This window comes from Phyllobates terribilis, unplaced genomic scaffold, assembly GCF_046119375.1.
Source record: "Phyllobates terribilis strain yellow unplaced genomic scaffold, ASM4611937v1 Scaffold_2__4_contigs__length_985480577, whole genome shotgun sequence".
NCBI lineage: Eukaryota > Metazoa > Chordata > Amphibia > Anura > Dendrobatidae > Phyllobates > Phyllobates terribilis.
In genome coordinates, this window is record NW_027362762.1 from 952087838 (window position 1) to 952106860 (window position 19023).

Sequence of the window (19023 nt, forward strand, 5' to 3'; positions counted from 1 at the left end):
TGGAGGAGGGGCCGCTACCTCGCTCTTCCATCAATCAGCATTAGAAACAGCTGACGCGATGGCGTCAGCCTGTGCACTGCGGAGAGTCAGTGCTTCTCAGACAGGAGCGCCAGGGGAACAGGGAGTGAGGTAAGTATATGCTGGACATAGGGGGGGCTTTAATGATGGACACAGGGGGGGGCACTCTCATGCTGGACGAAGGGGGGCTTTAATGCTGGACACAGGGGGGGTACTCTCAGGCTGAACACAGGGGGGCTCTCATGCTGGACACAGGGAGGCTCTCATGCTGGACACAGGGGGGGGCTCTCATGCTGGACACAGAGGGGCTCTCTCATGCTGGACACAGGGAGGCTCTCATGCTGGACACAGGGGGGGCTCTCATGCTGGACACAGGGGGGCTCTCTCATGCTGGACACAGGAGGGGCTGTCATGCTGGACACAGGAGGGGCTGTCATGCTGGACACAGGGGGGGCTGTCATGCTGGACACTGGGGAGGGCTGTCAGGCTGGACACTGGGGAGGGCTGTCATGCTGGAGACACTGGGGGGCTCTCATGCTGGACAATAAGGAGGGCTGTCATGCTGGACACAGGGGTGCTCTCATACTGGAAACTGGGGGGCTTTAATGCTGGACACTAAGGAGGGCTGTCATACTGGAAACTAGGGAGGGCTGTCATGCTGGACACTGGGGAGGCTCTTGGGCTCTCATACTGGACATGAGGGGGCTGTGTGGGGCTCATGCTGGCCACGGGGGGGCTGTGTGGGGCTCATGCTGGACACAGTGGGGCTGTGTGGGGATCATGCAGGACACGGGTTGGCTGTGTGGGGCTCATGCTGAACACGGGCGGGGCTGTGTGGGGCTCATGCTGAACATGGGGGGGCTGTGTGGGGCTCATGCTGGCCTTGTGGGGCTGTGTGGGACTCATAATGGACATGGGGGGCTGTGTAGGGCTCATGCTGTATATAGAGAGGCTGTGTGGGGGCTCAAGCTGTATATAGGGGGATGTCAGCACACTTAATTCTGCTCAATATTAAGTTACACAATTCATATTTATGTAATCATTAATAATAATAATTAGAATTAATATGTTAATATTAATATTGAGCAGAATTAATTTCAGCCTATTGGTTCGGCCCTCCCCAACAGTCACAGTCTCTCATGTGGCCCCTCGGGAAAATTAATTGCCCACCCCTGGTCTAGCACTATGAGACACAGTTGATAGCCAGGAGATGTGCGGCTGGTATGGCTGTTCAGTGATAGTAACAGCGGGAGAATCCACACGGTAGAGAATTAGGATGTAGTAGGCAAGGAGATGTGTGGCAGTTTAGGGCAAGCAATGGCAGCCCAGGCACCAGCTGTATTACAGTATAGATGAACCAAGCTCATCTTGGACCATCGGCATTGGCAACAGCAGACTGGTGTAGAAGACCGTCAACGAACATTAAAGCAGGTGGGTGGTATGGCCGATTAAATCGTTGGCATCAGTTGTAGGTGAATGAAAGTTGGCACTGATCCATGCCTGATTAATTTTGACAAATTACATTTTGCCTTTATAGTGAGGGTCTGAAAGTGACTATCCAATAGTCATCTCTTGCTTGATGTTAACAATATGCTGGTTCATTTTCACCCCCCCACTGTGATATTTGGTTTTCATGGTCATCATCGTGGTCGTCATCATCATTTTCAAGTCTAAATCCCCCTCCACATCCACCTGCTGTTACACCTCCTCCAAATCCTGCAGCATGTAACATAAACCTTGAGGATCCCCAACATAGAGCGTACTGTGATAAACAGTTGCAAGTTGCTGCTCATCCTCCATCCCCTAATTCATTCTGGTGAGTGTTTTTTCCAGGATAAATATTAACAGGATCACATTGTTGATTCCACACGTGTTCCTAAAGACAGATTTTGTCACCTCTTCAAAAGGTTTCTATAGGCAACTCGCATCCTTCATCAGCTGCCAATGTAGGATCTCAAATTAAACAATGCTACAGTTTGACTGCTGCATGATGTAGTCCGTCACCACTTTATGCTGCTTGTACAGATGATGTAACATATACAGCGCTGAATTGCAGAGGATTGTGATGTCACAAATCAGCTGGCGCTCTGGTAGACTGTTTAGTTTTTGCAACGCTAGGAGGGCGTGCTTTGCCCATAAAATTGACAGAAATTATCTGACACTTTCCTGTCCACAGACATCACCTTCCTCAAGTGGATATATTTGTGATGGAAATGTTGCACAATTAAATTCAGGATGTAGGCCATTCAGGGAACACGAGTTACTTTGTCCAACCGTAAGACAGACAGAAGGTTGTGTGCATTGTTGCTCATGATAATTCCGGGCTGCAGCTTATCGGAGAACGACAAGGAGTAGTAGAGGATGACAAGATCGACCAGATACTGCCTAAAAAAAGCTGCAACAGACCACGGTATAGTTGTCTGGTGCAAAAAGTAAAATGTGTGTAGCTGTGTTATTTTTTTTTTTTTATAAAGATACTGGATGGTGGCCCGATTCTAACGCATCGGGTATTCTAGAATATGTATGTGGCCGACCGGGCGCAATCAGCAGAACGTTGTTTAAATTTGCTGCTAAAATCGCTGATTGGTCGCGGCCGGCAACCGCGACCAAGCAGCAAAACGGTGTTTAAATTTGGCGGCAATATCGGTGATTGGTCGCGGGTGGCGGCCGCGACAAATCAGCGAACTGTGTTAGTGAGGACCGGAGAGCTTGTTTAAATTTGGCGATAGAATCGCTGATTAGTCGTTACCGCGAGCAATCAGCAAAACGGTGTTTCAATTTGGCGCCAATCTCGCTGGTTGGTCGTGGCCGCCGGCCGCGACCAATCAGCAGAGCGGGTTTAAATTTGTCGGCAATAATGCTGATTGGTCGCGGTCGCCGGCCGCAACCAATCAGCAGAGCGATGTTTAAATTTGGCGCCAATCTCGCTGATTGGTAGCGGCTGGTGGCCGCGACCAATCAGCAGAGCGTTGTTTAAATTTGGCGCCACTCTCGCTGATTGGTTGCGGTCGGCTGGCGGCCACGACCAATCAGCAAAGCGTTGTTTAAATTTGGCGCCAATCTCGCTGATTGGTCACGGTCTGCTGGCGGCCGCAATCAATCAGCAGAGCGTTGTTTAAATTTGGCGCCAATCTCGCTGATTGGTCGCGGGCAGCGGCCGCGACCAATCAGCACAGCGGTGTTTAAATTTTGCATCAAGATCACTGATTGGTCGCGGCCGCTGTTTAAATTTTGCGGCAAAATCGCTGATTGGTCGCGGGCAGCGTCCGCGACCAATCAGCACAGCAGTGTTTAAATGTGGCGCCAAGATCGCTGATTGGTCGCGGCCGGAGGACCGAATCGTATTGGTGAGGACCGGAGAGCGGAATCGTATTGGTGAGGACCGGAGAGCGGAATCGTATTGGTGAGGCCCGGGGAGCGGCGCTGCCTGAGCGGCTACTTCCGCTGTGAGAAGCCGAGAGGGGAGTGGAATCGTATTGGTGAGGACCGAGGAGCGTCGCTGCCTGTGCGGCTACTTCCACTGCGAGAAGCCGGGAGATGAGTGGCTGCTCGCAGCAGAAGTATCCCGACGGCAGCGCCGCTCACCGGTCCTCCGTTGACACCCTAGCAGCATGGAGGTCAGCTGCGCCGCCGCCGGTCGGGATACTTCTGCTGCTATCGGCCGGGAGATGAGCGCCTCGCGCCGCCTCATCTCCCGGCTGCATTGCCGCTGACGTCCGTCCGGCAGATGAGCCGCTAACGGCCGCCATCTTTTTCTCAAATCCCGCGTCGCTGATTGGCCGCGGCCGGACCAATGAGCGACGCGGGATTTCCTGGACAGACAGACAGAAAGACGGACAGACGGGATAAGATGATTATATATATAGATTTTCTGTTTAACCCCTTTACCCCCCAAGGCTGTTTGCACCTTCATGACCAGGCCAAATTTTACAACTGAGACCAGTGTCACATTATGAGGTAATAAATCTGGAACGTTTCAACGGATCCAACTGATTATGAGATTGTTTTTCATGACATATTGAACTTCATAATAGTGGTAACATTTCTTCGATATTACTCGCGTTTATTTGTGAAAAAAATGGAAATATGGCGAAAATTTTGCAATTTTCGAACTTTGAATTCTTATGCCCTTAAACCAGAGAATTATGTCAGACAAAATATTTAATAAATAACATTTCCCACATGTCTACTTTACATCAGCACAATTTTTGAAACAACATTTTTTTTGTTAGGAAGTTCTAAGGATTAAAAGTTGGGAAGCGATTTCTAATTTTTCCAACAAAATTTACAAAACCATTTTTTAGGGACCACATCACATTTAAAGTGAGTTTGAGAGGTCTATATGACAACAAACACCCAAAAGTGACACCATTCTAAAAACTGCACCCCTCAAAATGCTCAAAACCACATTCAAGAACTTTATTAACCTTCCAGGTGCTTCACAGTAATGATTTGGAAAGTGGAAAAAAAATAATGAACATTTCACTTTTTTTCACAAAAACTTTACTTGAGACACAAATTTTCGCAAGGGTAACAGGAAAAAATGGACTTCAAAATGTGTTGTGCAATTTGTCCTGAGCATACTGATACCCTATATGGGGAAAACCACTGTTTGGGCGAACGGCAGAGCTCGGAAGAGAAGGAGCGCCATTTGACTTTTTGAATGTAAAATTTTCTGGAATAATTAGCGGCCGCCATGTCGCCTTTGAAGAGCCCCTGAGGTGCCTAAACAGTGGAAACCCCCACAAGTGACATCATTTTGGAAACTAAACCCCTCAGGGAACATATCTAGATGTGTGGTGAGCACCTTGAACCCCCAGGTGCTTCAGAAAAGTTTATAAAATTGAGCCGTGAAAATAAAAAAAAATCTAATTTTTCCTACAAAAATGTTTTTTTATCCCCAAATTTTGCATTTTCATAAAGGTAACAGGAGAAATTCCACAATACAATTTGTTGTGCAATTTCTACTGAGTACGCCGATACCCAATATGTGGAGGAAAACTACCGTTTTGGTGCACGGCAGGGCTTGGAAGGGAAGGAGCGCCATTTGACTTTTTGAATGTGAAATTTGCTGCAATCATAGCGGATGCCATGTCCTGTTTGGAGAGCCCCTGATGTTTCTAAACAGTGGAAACCCCTCACAAGTGACCCCATTTTGGAAACAGGACCCATCAAGGTATGTAGAGTATTTATATGTTTGGTAAGCACCTTGAACCCCCAGGTTCTTTTTAGAAGTTTATAATGTTGAGCTGTGAAAATAAAAAATCTAATTTTTCCCAACAAAAATGTTATTTTAGCCCCAATTTTTTTATTTTCATAAGGGTAACAGGAGAAATTGCACAGTAAAATTTGTTGTGCAATTTCTCCTGAGTACACTGATACTTCATATGTGGGGGGAAAACTACTGTTTGGGCGCACGGCAGGGCTCAGAAAGGAAAGAGTGATGTTTTGGAACGCAGACTTTGATGGAATGGTCTGCGGGTGTCATGTCGCTTTTGGAGAGCCCCTGATGTGCCTAAACAGTGGAAACCTCCAACAAGTGACTCCATTTTGGAAACTCGACCCCTCAAGTAATTTAAGTAGACATGTGGTGAGCACCTTGAACCCCCAGGTGCTTCACAGAATTTTACAACTTTGATCTGTGAAAATGAAAAAATATATATTTTTCCCACAAACATTTGGTTTTAGCCCCATTTTTTTTTTTAATTTCACAAGGATAGAAGAAGAAAATGGACCCTAAAATTTGTTTTGCAACTTCTCCTGAGTACACCAATACCCCATATGTGGTTGAAAACTCATTTTCAGGCACAGTGCAAAGCTCAGAAGGGGAAGAAGTATCATGTTGGCGTTCACATTTTGCTGGAATAGTTTGAGGGGGCCATGTCACACTGGCAGAGCTCCTGAGTTGCCAGAACAGCAGAACCCCCCAAAAGTTACCCCATTTTACAAACTACACCTCTCAATGAATTCATCTAGGGGTGCAGTGATCATATTGACACTACGGGTGGATCACAGAATTTTATACCATTGGGTATTAAAGAAAAAAAATTACATTTTTACCGCGAAAATTTTTTTTTTAGCCCCAGATTTTTTCATTTTCACACTGGGAAATGAGTACAAATGGCACCAAAATTTGCCCCACAATTTCTTCTGAATGTAGAAATACCCCATATGTGGCTGTACAGTACGGCTTAGCCACACAGCGAGACTTGGGAGAGACAGAGCGCTATTTTCCTCCTGGAGAGCAGATTTTTCTGAAATACTTAGGGGCTCTGTATATGGAGTCATCAAAGTGCTAGAAGAGCAGAATCCCCTCTTAAGTGACCCCATTTTGGAAATTATACCCCTTTGGGAATTTATCTTCAGGTTTAGTGACGATTGTGACTGCATGGGTGTTTTCCAGACTCAAGCAGCAGTGGATGTTACTGAGTGAAAATTGCAAACTACTGTTGTAGTGACCAGTATGTTGTAGTGACCAGTACATTGTGCCCAGCTCGTGCTTCTGGACACATGCATCCGTAAATTGGGCGGGCTATCATCGCTACAGAAATGCCAAATATGTGGACGCTAACTGCAGTTTAGGCACACGGGGACTCAGAAGGGAGGGTGGCATTTGGATTTGGGAGCGCAGAATTCGCTGGATTTTTTTGGGGGAGGAGCCATTTTGCTTTTCAGAGCCTTTGTGCTACCAGTAATGTTGAAGATCCCGTATATTTACGTTAACAGATGACGGACCTGAGTGGGGTTTTTTTTTTGTAGATTGATTTGAAGCTTTTGTTGGAAACATTTTACATAACATTTTGGATCCCATTTATCCTCCGCTCTATGCTGAGCACTTACATCGCAGATTCCATCGAAATCTCCGAGTGACGTGATTCAGATGAAATCCCAAGGGATTCATTCACTATAATGAGGCAGCAGATTTACTCTGGACTCCCACTGGCCTCTGTTCAGCAGTGTCCTTTTTTCAGAGGTGTACAAAACTGTGGCTGACAGCATCCACGGTGCCTCCATCTGCCTCATTATAGGGGATCTTCAGTTGTTGATCCCGTCTGAATCACAGATTTCAGAGATTTACAGGGAGACTTCAGTGTAAGCGCTTAGCGCAGAGCGCAGGATAAATATGAGCCGAGCCATACTGCGATCTTTGAGAGGCAGAATGAACAAATCAACAACTGGTGAAGAATTGGGTTTATTTGTTTTTTACGCCGTTCCGTGCGCGGTATAAGTGTTTCGATGCTTTTATTCTTCGGGTTGCTGCGATTACAGCGTTACCAGATTTATATAGCTTTTTCTTTGTTTGGCAGCTGTCACACACTAAATGATGCTGTTTTTGCATCGCCATATTTTGAGAGCTGTAATTTTTCCATATTTCGGCTGACAGAGTCATGTGATGGCTTGTTTTTTGCGGGATGAGCTGACGTTTTTATTGGTACCATTTTTGGGCACATGACATTTGTTGATCGCTTTTTATTTCAATTTTTGGGAGGCAGAATGAGCAAAAAACAGCAATTCAGGAATTGTTTTTTTTTTTATGTCATTCCGCGAGTGGTAAAATTGATAAGGTAGCTTTAATCTTCGGGTCACTATGATTACAGCAGTACCACATTTATATTGTTTTTTTTATGTTTTGGCGCTTTTACACAATGAAAACTATTTTATAGAAAAAATAATTATTTTTGCATTGCTCTATTCTGACAGCTATATCTTTTTATTTTTCTGCTGATGGAGCAGGATGGCGGCTTGTTTTTTTTGCGGGACAAGATGGCGTTTTCAGCGGTACCATTTTTATTTACATTTGTCTTTTTGATCACGTTTTATTCTACTTTTTGTTTGGCGGTGGCGGTATGATGATAAAGCATAGTTTTTTGCCTCATTTTTTTTATGGTGTTCACTAAAGGGGTTAACTAGTGAGACAGTCTTATAGGTCGGGTCGTTCCGAACATGGCAATATCAAACTTTTTCTTACTTTTTTACTTTGTCCCACTATTGTCCCACTTTTTGCAGGCTGATCGCTTGTATAGTATAGGAATGCAGGAGCATTCCTATACTATACAAACTGTCAGCGCTGCACTGACAGGCAAACTTGTTAGATCATGCACTGTGCATGATCTACCAAGTTTGCTAACTTTGGTGACCCGGATGTCGTCATGACGACATCGGTTCACCATAGCAACGAACGGCCCTCCGCTATGACGTCACTGGAGCGCCAATCCAAGGGCAGAGGGGCTTCTCTCCCTCTGCCTGCTGGCTAAATTCTGCGATCGATTTCAGGGTAAGTATTTAGGGGGCTAAAGTGTCGGGAGTGGTGTCAGAATCAGCTGACACCCGGTGGCAATTGTGTGCGCACAGCCTCTGTTCACGCAAAATCGATTGGTAAGTACCTGGCGACCTGGACATATGGATACGTTTAAGGTTGTAAAGGGGTCAGAATCCCCCCCCCCCCCCCCCCCCCCTTAACAAAAATTGCTTAGCCTTAAAAAAAGGTAAGTCTCTAAATAGCTATACACGCACAAAGTTATTTTCCGGCATCAACCAGCATTATTGTTGTGTCACCTACAATTGTTAAATGCAACTAGTAAAACAGTTGCTAAACCTTACTTCTTTTTTATTTTTAATTTTTTTTTCATTCTTAACTATCCCCCATTTCAACAAAATGCAATGGAAGCTATGTAACCATATAATGCTACATTGTGAAGTAGCTACATGTAGGTTCATGACCAGAAATAGAATTGTGGCAACAGCATGCAGTATGGCCTTGGGGCTTTTGCTGTATGCTTGATAAATTGGACAATAAAACAGGTATTGAAAAACTAAACTGTGACACTTCTTTAAAAGATTTTTTTTATATATATAACAAAAACCACAACCGCATGCTTTTACATAGTAGGAAGGGACAAGAAAAGCAAAGAAAATTCAGGTCCCAAAAGCACGCACCTGCAAAAGGCTGCTGTATTCCGGTGACGTCTAATAATGGACTATTACAACAACCAAGGCACAGTTCTTGAGGTTGACAGTGTGTTTAAATTTCCGGATTAAGGAGATCTTTCTTTAGGGTGTAACAAAAAAAAAGGCTTTCCCATCTCAGGATGCAGGAAGCACACTTTCTGTGACACACAAGCCTTGGATTCAGGGTTTTGTTTTAGTTGTAAAAATAGCACTGAGGGGTTTAATACTGCCCCTCCTTGTTTGCAGTGTGTGAAGAATAAAAAAAAAAGGCTTTTATTAGGTGCTGTTACTGAGCATATATCAGATCAACCGCGTGACTATACAGTTACAGCACTTCCCTATATAACACTTGAATTTGTGGATTATATTATTAACAGACAGACTAGCACTCCCATTTTCAATCTACTTAAGCACCGCAGTGCTACACCATAATCAGATTAGGTATTTTTCTCTCCCCATCTGCATGCCAACCTTATATCCCTACAATGTACAAGCATAAAATGGTATTCCATGTCCAGCCCCCCTATTTTATACTGGCTGTGACAGTCCCCCAAATTGGCTGCTCTAGACCATGTAATGTGATAGCTGCAAAGCATTTAGGGAAGCCCAAGTGTCCGCGCCTGATATCTGATCCTCTCAAATCAAATTGGCGATTTTTAGAAAATTCAACTCAAAGTCGATACTTGGCAAATCGATCTGCTCATCTGTACTGGTAAGCCTTCAGCAGTCTATGATACAAGGTTTTTAAAAAAATTTCTGCATATTTATTTTGCAACTTATATTAAAATCCATACGAGGATTTGTCTCCAGCATTTGACCTGACTACTGATAGATTAAAGCAGCAATACGTTTTTTAGCTTCTCTCCCAGAATAAAAGTAAGTGGGAGAGAAAAAAGGGGGAAAAAAAAGATTGATACTTTTGTCATACATGGAGATGCATTGAGGGTAATTGTATTATTATCAAATAATTAATATGATCAGTTATTTTTTGACTGATTCTATGTTTTCTACAGGAAATTTACCTCTGGAGCTTCGCTGTTCATGGGAACCTGTGAAAGCCGTCGAATGATGAACTTGTAGACAAATATTAATCCTGTAGGACAATAAGTATGCACATAAACAATACCCCTTACCTTTTCTCTGATGAACAGTGCGGTGACAATGATTGCATAGAAGAACAATACTCCATCCAAAAGGTAACAGTATTTGGGATCCGTAAGACCAAAAAATTGTGCATCTGTAAAAAAAAATATATATAGAAGACTTGTGAAGATATAGGTTAAGTTTTAATTGTCAGCACATAGAAAAAACATATCTGCAAATTATAGAGCTCATCTGTATGTACGAGAAAATACCTGTATATGAATATGACTGCTATAATACTGCTACTATGTACAAGAATATAACTACTATAATACTGCCCCCTATGTACAAGAATATAACTACTATAATACTGCCCCCTATGTACAAGAATATAACTACTATAATACTGCCCCCTATGTACAAGAATATATCTACTATAATACTGTCCCTATGTACAAGAATATACCTACTATAATACTGCTCCTATGTACTAGAATATAACTACTATATTACTGCTCCTATGTACAAGAATTTAATTACTATAATACTGCTCCTATGTACAAGAATATAACTACTATAATACTGCCCCATGTACCAGAATATAACTACTATAATACTGCCCCCTAAGTGCAAGAATATAACTACTATAATACTGCTCCTATGTACAAGAATATAACTACTATAATACTGCCCCCTAAGTGCAAGAATATAACTACTATAATACTGCCCCTATGTACAAGAATATAACTACTATAATACTGCACCCTATGTACAAGAATATAACTACTATAATACTGCTCCTATGTACAAGAATATAACTACTATAATACTGCCCCCTATGTACAAGAATATAACTACTATAATACTGCCCCTATGTACAAGAATATAACTACTATAATACTGCCCCATGTACAAGACTATAACTACTATAATACTGCTCCTATGTACAAAACTATAACTACTATAATACTTCTCCTATATACAAGAATATAACTACTATAATACTGCCCCTATGTACAAGACTATAACTATTATAATACTGCCCCTATGTACAAGAATATAACTACTATAATACTGTTCCTATGTACAAGAATATAACTACTATATTACTGCCCCTATATACAAGAATATAACTACTATAATACTGTTCCTATGTACAAGAATATAACTACTATAATACTGCCCCTATATACAAGAATAAAACTACTATAATACTGCCCCTACGTACAAGAATATAAATACTATAATACTGCTCCTATGTACAAGAATATAATTACTATAATACTGCCCCTATATACAAGAATATAACTACTATAATACTGCTCCTATATACAAGAATATAACTACTATAATACTGCTCCTATATACAAGAATATAACTACTATAATACTGCCCCTATGTACAAGGATATAACTACTATAATACTGCTCCTATGTACAAGAATATAACTACTATAATACTGTTCCTATGTACAAGAATATAACTACTATAATACTGTTCCTATGTACAAGAATATAACTACTATAATACTTCCCCCTATGCACAAGAATATAACTACTATAATACTGCTCCTATGTACAAGAATATAACTACTATAATACTGCTCCTATGTACAAGAATATAACTACTATAATACTGCTCCTATGTACAAGAATATAACTACTATAATACTGCCCTATGTACAAGAATATAACTACTATAATACTGCTCCTATGTACAAGAATATAACTACTATAATACTGCCCCTGTGTACAAGAATATAACTACTATAATACTGCCCCCTATGCACAAGAATATAACTACTATAATACTGCTCCTATGTACAAGAATATAACTACTATAATACTGCCCCCTATGTACAAGAATATAACTACTATATTACTGCCCCTATGTACAAGAATATAACTACTATAATACTGCTCCCTATGTACAAGAATATAACTACTATAATACTGCTCCTATGTACAAGAATATAACTACTATAATACTGCTCCTATGTACAAGAATATAACTACTATAATACTGCCCCCTATGTACAAGAATATAACTACTATAATACTGCCCCCTATGTACAAGAATATAACTACTATAATACTGCTCCCTATGTACAAGAATATAACTACTATAATACTGCTCCTATATACAAGAATATATCTACTATAATACTGCCCCTATGTACAAGAATATAACTACTATAATACTGCCCCCTATGTACAAGAATATAACTACTATAATACTGCCCCCTATGTACAAGAATATAACTACTATAATACTGCTCCCTATGTACAAGAATATAACTACTATAATACTGCTCCTATATACAAGAATATATCTACTATAATACTGCCCCTATGTACAAGAATATAACTACTATAATACTGCCCCCTATGTACAAGAATATAACTACTATAATACTGCTCCCTATGTACAAGAATATAACTACTATAATACTGCTCCTATATACAAGAATATATCTACTATAATACTGCCCCTATGTACAAGAATATAACTACTATAATACTGCCCCCTATGTACAAGAATATAACTACTATAATACTGCCCCCTATGTACAAGAATATAACTACTATAATACTGCTCCCTATGTACAAGAATATAACTACTATAATACTGCTCCTATATACAAGAATATATCTACTATAATACTGCCCCTATGTACAAGAATATAACTACTATAATACTGCCCCTATGCACAAGAATATAACTACTATAATACTGCCCCCTATGTACAAGAATATAACTACTATAATACTGCCCCTATGTACAAGAATATAACTACTATAATACTGCCCCTATGCACAAGAATATAACTACTATAATACTGCCCCTATACACAAGAATATAACTACTATAATACTGCCCCTATGTACAAGAATATAACTACTATAATACTGCCCCCTATGTACAAGAATATAACTGCTATCATTCTGCCTCCTATGTACAATAGATACTTTAATACTATCATATATACAAAAATACTACTTTGTAATCAAAAGAAAAGTACCACAATACTTCCCCATATCATTGTCAATATGATTTAGATATTAGGACTGTGATACTGACTGTTATCCCACTTTTAACCATGACATTTGTGTGTTATAGCGGGTATTGTGGTTTCTCTAGGATACACTTTTTTATCACTTTGCAAAATTCTTAGAATTTAGATTTTACACTGAAGCCTGGACGCACAAACCGCATGGTTTTTGTACTTTCGGCCTCTCACTTTGTCCTGTGTACTAGTTTCTCGAAGTTATCTGCTTTGGTTCTGCAGTTATGCAATGAGTTCCTCTAGATTCCCTCAAGATCAGATCTGTATCTTTTTAGTATATTTCTCCATTGGAGAATGGATAATATTCATTGGTTTTTTTTTTAAACCACAGACTTGGGATTCCTACTGATAACGTGTCAAGAAAACACTTTCTACAGAAAAATTAGACTCAAGTTTACTCGCTCCGGCCTCAAAGAGTTCTGTTCTGTTGGTGTTTGTCATTTCTGCTTAAAAAAAAAAAATTATAATAAAAGAAAACTACGTTTTTAGAAGATTTTGTAAGAAAAAAAAATGTAAAACAATAGTACACTTTCTATGTATTATTATTAATTAACAGTTTACAGGCATTTGGTTTTTTTCTGTATGTCTGTTTTTATTTTCCCACATTTATGCGTTTTTTCTTTTTTTTAATTATTTTCATAATAATATTTTTCTTTTTTTAAATTAACAAAAATGTAAAAAAAAAAAAAAATCGCCAAAAATAGATTTGCTTTAAAAATCAAACCTGGAGCAATTAACATTTTTACAAAGTCGTATTCATAACTACAGCTACATATATTTAGATTTTGCCCCTTTTTAAAGAGGGAAGAATGTCTTTTTTTTTTTTTTTTTTTTTTAAACTGGACCACCCTTGTGCATGAGTTGAGTCTAGGTTTGCTGACCTGCCCATAGACAAGTGATGCTGTTTCAGAAAGAAAACAGCAATATTTTTCTTATTGCCTACAAATACTTTAAGGGATAGTTTTTTTTTTATTTCCATGGAGAACCTATCTATCTATGACATTGACGGCCCCTGAAGAGCAGCCGTGGTTATTGTAAACATTCCTACAAAAATGTATACATCGATTATACTGTGTTTGCTGGCTTGCTCATAGATAAGAGTGATGCAATTTCAGAAAGAAAGCAGCAATATTTTTCTTATCACCAACAAATACTTTAAGGGATAGTTTTTTTCTTATTTCCATGGAGGCCTTATCTATGACATTGACGGCCCCTGTAGAACAGCCATGGTTATTGTAAACATTCCTACAAAAATTTCTACATCAATTATTTTGTGTGTCATCTCTTAATCTTGGTCTTCAAATTGAAGAATTAAAAAGAAGTAGTTACAAAAAAAAAAAAAATACGGTTTAATCCCCATCCACCAAATTCACCCAAAATTATTTATAATTTCTATTAATAAATTATTTTTATATTTAAATAGAGAATAAAAAAATTTATATACAATGTTGTGACGAAAGCAACATAGAAAAAAAAAAAAAACTTTAATGTTGTGTTGTGCTCAGTGTGGTTACCAAGTGTAGATCAGCATCTGTGCTTCTCAACGTCGAGGTTTCCTGTGCTTCTTAACAGGGCTGAGAACTTATCTACTTGCCATCTGTTCACAATAAGTTCTCACTTGTGGCTCATATATGTGACGTAGAGTGCATAAGCCCGATGGGGGGCCCTCGGTAAAATAATTACGGTAGTTATAAAGAAACAAAAAAAGTTGTGATTCTCCATCCGAAATCCAAACTTTGCAGAATTCAAAATTAAAAGGGAATCTTTTTTTTTTTTCCTTCTTATTTTTCAAGAAAAAAAATACATTGAAAATATAAATATATAAAATAAATGATAGATGTTGATCCATTAAGGACGCCTATTATTTATGAATATTGATTTAGGTAATTGTTTATTTTTAAATTATGTTGACAGCTATACTAGTCCAAAAAAGTGACTTTTCGGAGGTAGGGAATTGTAAAAGATAATATATCTGTGCAATATGTTTATCATATCGAGTCAGGTTTTAAACAAAATTACATTAAATATAAATGATGCTTTTGAATTTTCTTCTCATGATTTAAAAGTTAAAGAATATTTGTAAAATTATAATTGTGTAAATAAATTGTTAAAATGATTCAAAAATTTAATATTTTTTAAATCGAGTTCAAAATAGACTGAAAAAAAACGTAAAGGGGTATATGCTCATATCGGGCCAAAAAAATAAAATAACCGCCCATGGGTTTATCAGTTCCAATTGTTATAAAAAGTTTATGCAAGTTTTTGAAAATGAACGTTTAAATAAAGAAAAAGTTTATAGGCTGATAAGATAAATATTATTATATTATATAATTATTATATTATGTTATAATATAACTTATATTGCATATTTATATTATACATATAGTATATATTATAATAATTATATATCATATATATATATATAATATATTATAAATAATATTATAGTACTGATATATAAATAATATATTTGTACAATAGGTCTACCATATCAGGCTCACATTAAAAATAAATATAAAATTTACGCTGATGATTTTGCACTTCTTATATTCTGGTTTATTTTTTAATTAAATAACATTGAAGAATATTTGTCAAATTATAATTTTATGAATATTTAAAAGTTTTGAAAACTAAATATTTTTCAAATTAAGTTGAACAGAAAAAGAAAAAACTTTCCAAACTTTGTAAAACTCAATTATTAAAAGGGATCTAAATAAATATAAATATTGTTTCAAATTAAGTTTAGCATATACTGAAAATAAAAAATGAATATATTCTCAAATTAAGTAAAAATGGAAACATAAAAGTAAGTATTAAATTAACATATATTTTATAACAATTGTTTAAAATTATAATGATATCATCTCAGATATTCAATGTTTATCCTAAATCTAAAAAAGCGACTATAGGAAATGTAGTTTTGATTTTTTTTTAATATTATTCTTTTAATTTGTATTTATAACATTTCTTTTTTATGTTTTAATTATTTTTTTTATTATTTTTTTTAAAGCTATTTCATAAGAGAAGGTTAAAAGCCGTATCAGATTTCTCAGTATATTTTCTTAGAAATAGAATACTAAATACATGCGTTCAATGTACATTATGTATTTTGGGGGCAGCAATTTGTGTGCGATACTATTTGCTGAGCCGTGTATCTAACCCTTTAGTGTGTGATGCTTTCTGCTGAGTCCGAATCTAGGCTAAATATGTGTGATACTGTCTGCTGACCCCATGTATGTCAGCCTGTCCTGTGTGATACTGTCTGCTGACCCCATGTATCTCAGCCTATCCTGTGTGATACTGTCTGCTGACCCCATGTATCTCAGCCTATCCTGTGTGATACTGTCTGCTGATCCCATGTATCTCAGCCTATCCTGTGTGATACTGTCTGCTGACCCCATGTATCTCAGCCTGTCCTGTGTGATACTGTCTGCTGATCCCATGTATCTCAGCCTATCCTACGTGATACTGTCTGCTGATCCCATGTATCTCAGCCTATCCTGTGTGATACTGTCTAATGACCCCATGTATCTCAGCCTATCCGGTGTGATACTGTCTGCTGACCCCATGTATCTCAAACTATCCTGTGTGATACTATCTGCTGACCCACTGTATCTCAGCCTATCCTACGTGATACTGTCTGCTGATCCCATGTATCTCAGCCTGTCCTGTGTGATACTGTCTGCTGACCCAATGTATCTCAGCCTATCCTGTGTGATACTGTCTGCTGACACCATGTATCTCAGCCTATGCTGTGTGATACTGTCTGCAGACCCCATGTATCTCAGCCTATCCTGTGTGATACTGTCTGCTGACCCCATGTATCTCAGCCTATCCTGTGTGATACTGTCTGCTGACCCCATGTATCTCAGCCTATCCTGTGTGATACTGTCTGCTGATCCCATGTATCTCAGCCTATCCTGTGTGATACTGTCTGCTGACCCCATGTATCTCAGCCTGTCCTGTGTGATACTGTCTGCTGATCCCATGTATCTCAGCCTATCCTACGTGATACTGTCTGCTGATCCCATGTATCTCAGCCTATCCTGTGTGATACTGTCTAATGACCCCATGTATCTCAGCCTATCCGGTGTGATACTGTCTGCTGACCCCATGTATCTCAAACTATCCTGTGTGATACTATCTGCTGACCCACTGTATCTCAGCCTATCCTACGTGATACTGTCTGCTGATCCCATGTATCTCAGCCTGTCCTGTGTGATACTGTCTGCTGACCCAATGTATCTCAGCCTATCCTGTGTGATACTGTCTGCTGACACCATGTATCTCAGCCTATGCTGTGTGATACTGTCTGCAGACCCCATGTATCTCAGCCTATCCTGTGTGATACTGTCTGCTGACACCATGTATCTCAGCCTATGCTGTGTGATACTGTCTGCAGACCCCATGTATCTCAGCCTATCCTGTGTGATACTGTCTGCTGACCCCATGTATCTCAGCCTATCCTGTGTGATACTGTCTGCTGACCCAATGTATCTCACCCTATCCTGTGTGATACTGTCTGCTGACCCCATGTATCTCAGCCTATCCTGTGTGATACTGTCTGCTGACCCCATGTATCTCAAACTATCCTGTGTGATACTGTCTGCTGACCCCATGTATCTCAGCCTGTCCTGTGTGATACTGTCTGCTGATCCCATGTATCTCAGCCTGTCCTGTGTGATACTGTCTGCTGACCCCATGTATCTCAGCCTATCCTGTGTGATACTGTCTGCTGATCCCATGTATCTCACCCCATCCTGTGTGATACTGTCTGCTGATCCCATGTATCTCAGCCTATCCTACGTGATACTGTCTGCTGATCCCATGTATCTCAGCCTATCCTGTGTGATACTGTCTGCTGATCCCATGTATCTCAGCCTGTCCTGTGTGATACTGTCTGCTGACCCCATGTATCTCAGCCTATCCTGTGTGATACTGTCTGCTGACCCCATGTATCTCAAACTATCCTGTGTGATACTGTCTGCTGACCCACTGTATCTCAGCCTATCCTGTGTGATACTGTCTGCTGACCCCATGTATCTCAGCCTATTCTGTGTGATACTGTCTGCTGACCCAATGTATCTCAGCCTATCCTGTGTGATACTGTCTACTGACCCCATGTATCTCAGCCTGTCCTGTGTGATACTGTCTGCTGACACCATGTATCTCAGCCTATCCTACGTGATACTGTCTGCTGATCCCATGTATCTCAGCCTATCCTGTGTGATACTGTCTGCTGACCCCATGTATCTCAGCCTGTCCTGTGTGATACTGTCTGCTGATCCCATGTATCTCAGCCTATCCTGTGTGATACTGTCTGCTGACCCCATGTATCTCAGCCTGTCCTGTGTGATACTGACTGCTGAGCCATGTATCTCAGCCTGTCCTGTGTGATACTGTCTGCTGATCCCATGTATCTCAGCCTATCCTACGTGATACTGTCTGCTGATCCCATGTATCTCAGCCTATCCTGTGTGATACTGTCTACTGACCCCATGTATCTCAGCCTATCCTGTGTGATACTGTCTGCTGACCCCATGTATCTCAAACTATCCTGTGTGATACTATCTGCTGACCCACTGTATCTCAGCCTATCCTACGTGATACTGTCTGCTGATCCCATGTATCTCAGCCTGTCCTGTGTGATACTGTCTGCTGACCCAATGTATCTCAGCCTATCCTGTGTGATACTGTCTGCTGACACCATGTATCTCAGCCTATGCTGTGTGATACTGTCTGCAGACCCCATGTATCTCAGCCTATCCTGTGTGATACTGTCTGCTGACCCCATGTATCTCAAACTATCCTGTGTGATACTGTCTGCTGACACCATGTATCTCAGCCTATGCTGTGTGATACTGTCTGCTGACCCCATGTATCTCAGCCTATCCTGTGTGATACTG

At 40.0% G+C, this 19023-nt stretch overlaps 1 protein-coding gene across 1 annotated transcript in view; it reads right to left on the reverse strand.

Annotated features, from left to right (window-relative positions):
- Window positions 1-19023, reverse strand: part of CD247 (CD247 molecule) — a 127537-nt gene that overhangs the window by 26714 nt on the left and 81800 nt on the right. Inside the window, exon 2 of the mRNA XM_073668561.1 lies at window positions 10101-10204. Within this exon, the coding sequence (XP_073524662.1) occupies window positions 10101-10204 (104 nt within the window). The remainder of the gene's footprint in view (window positions 1-10100; window positions 10205-19023) is intronic.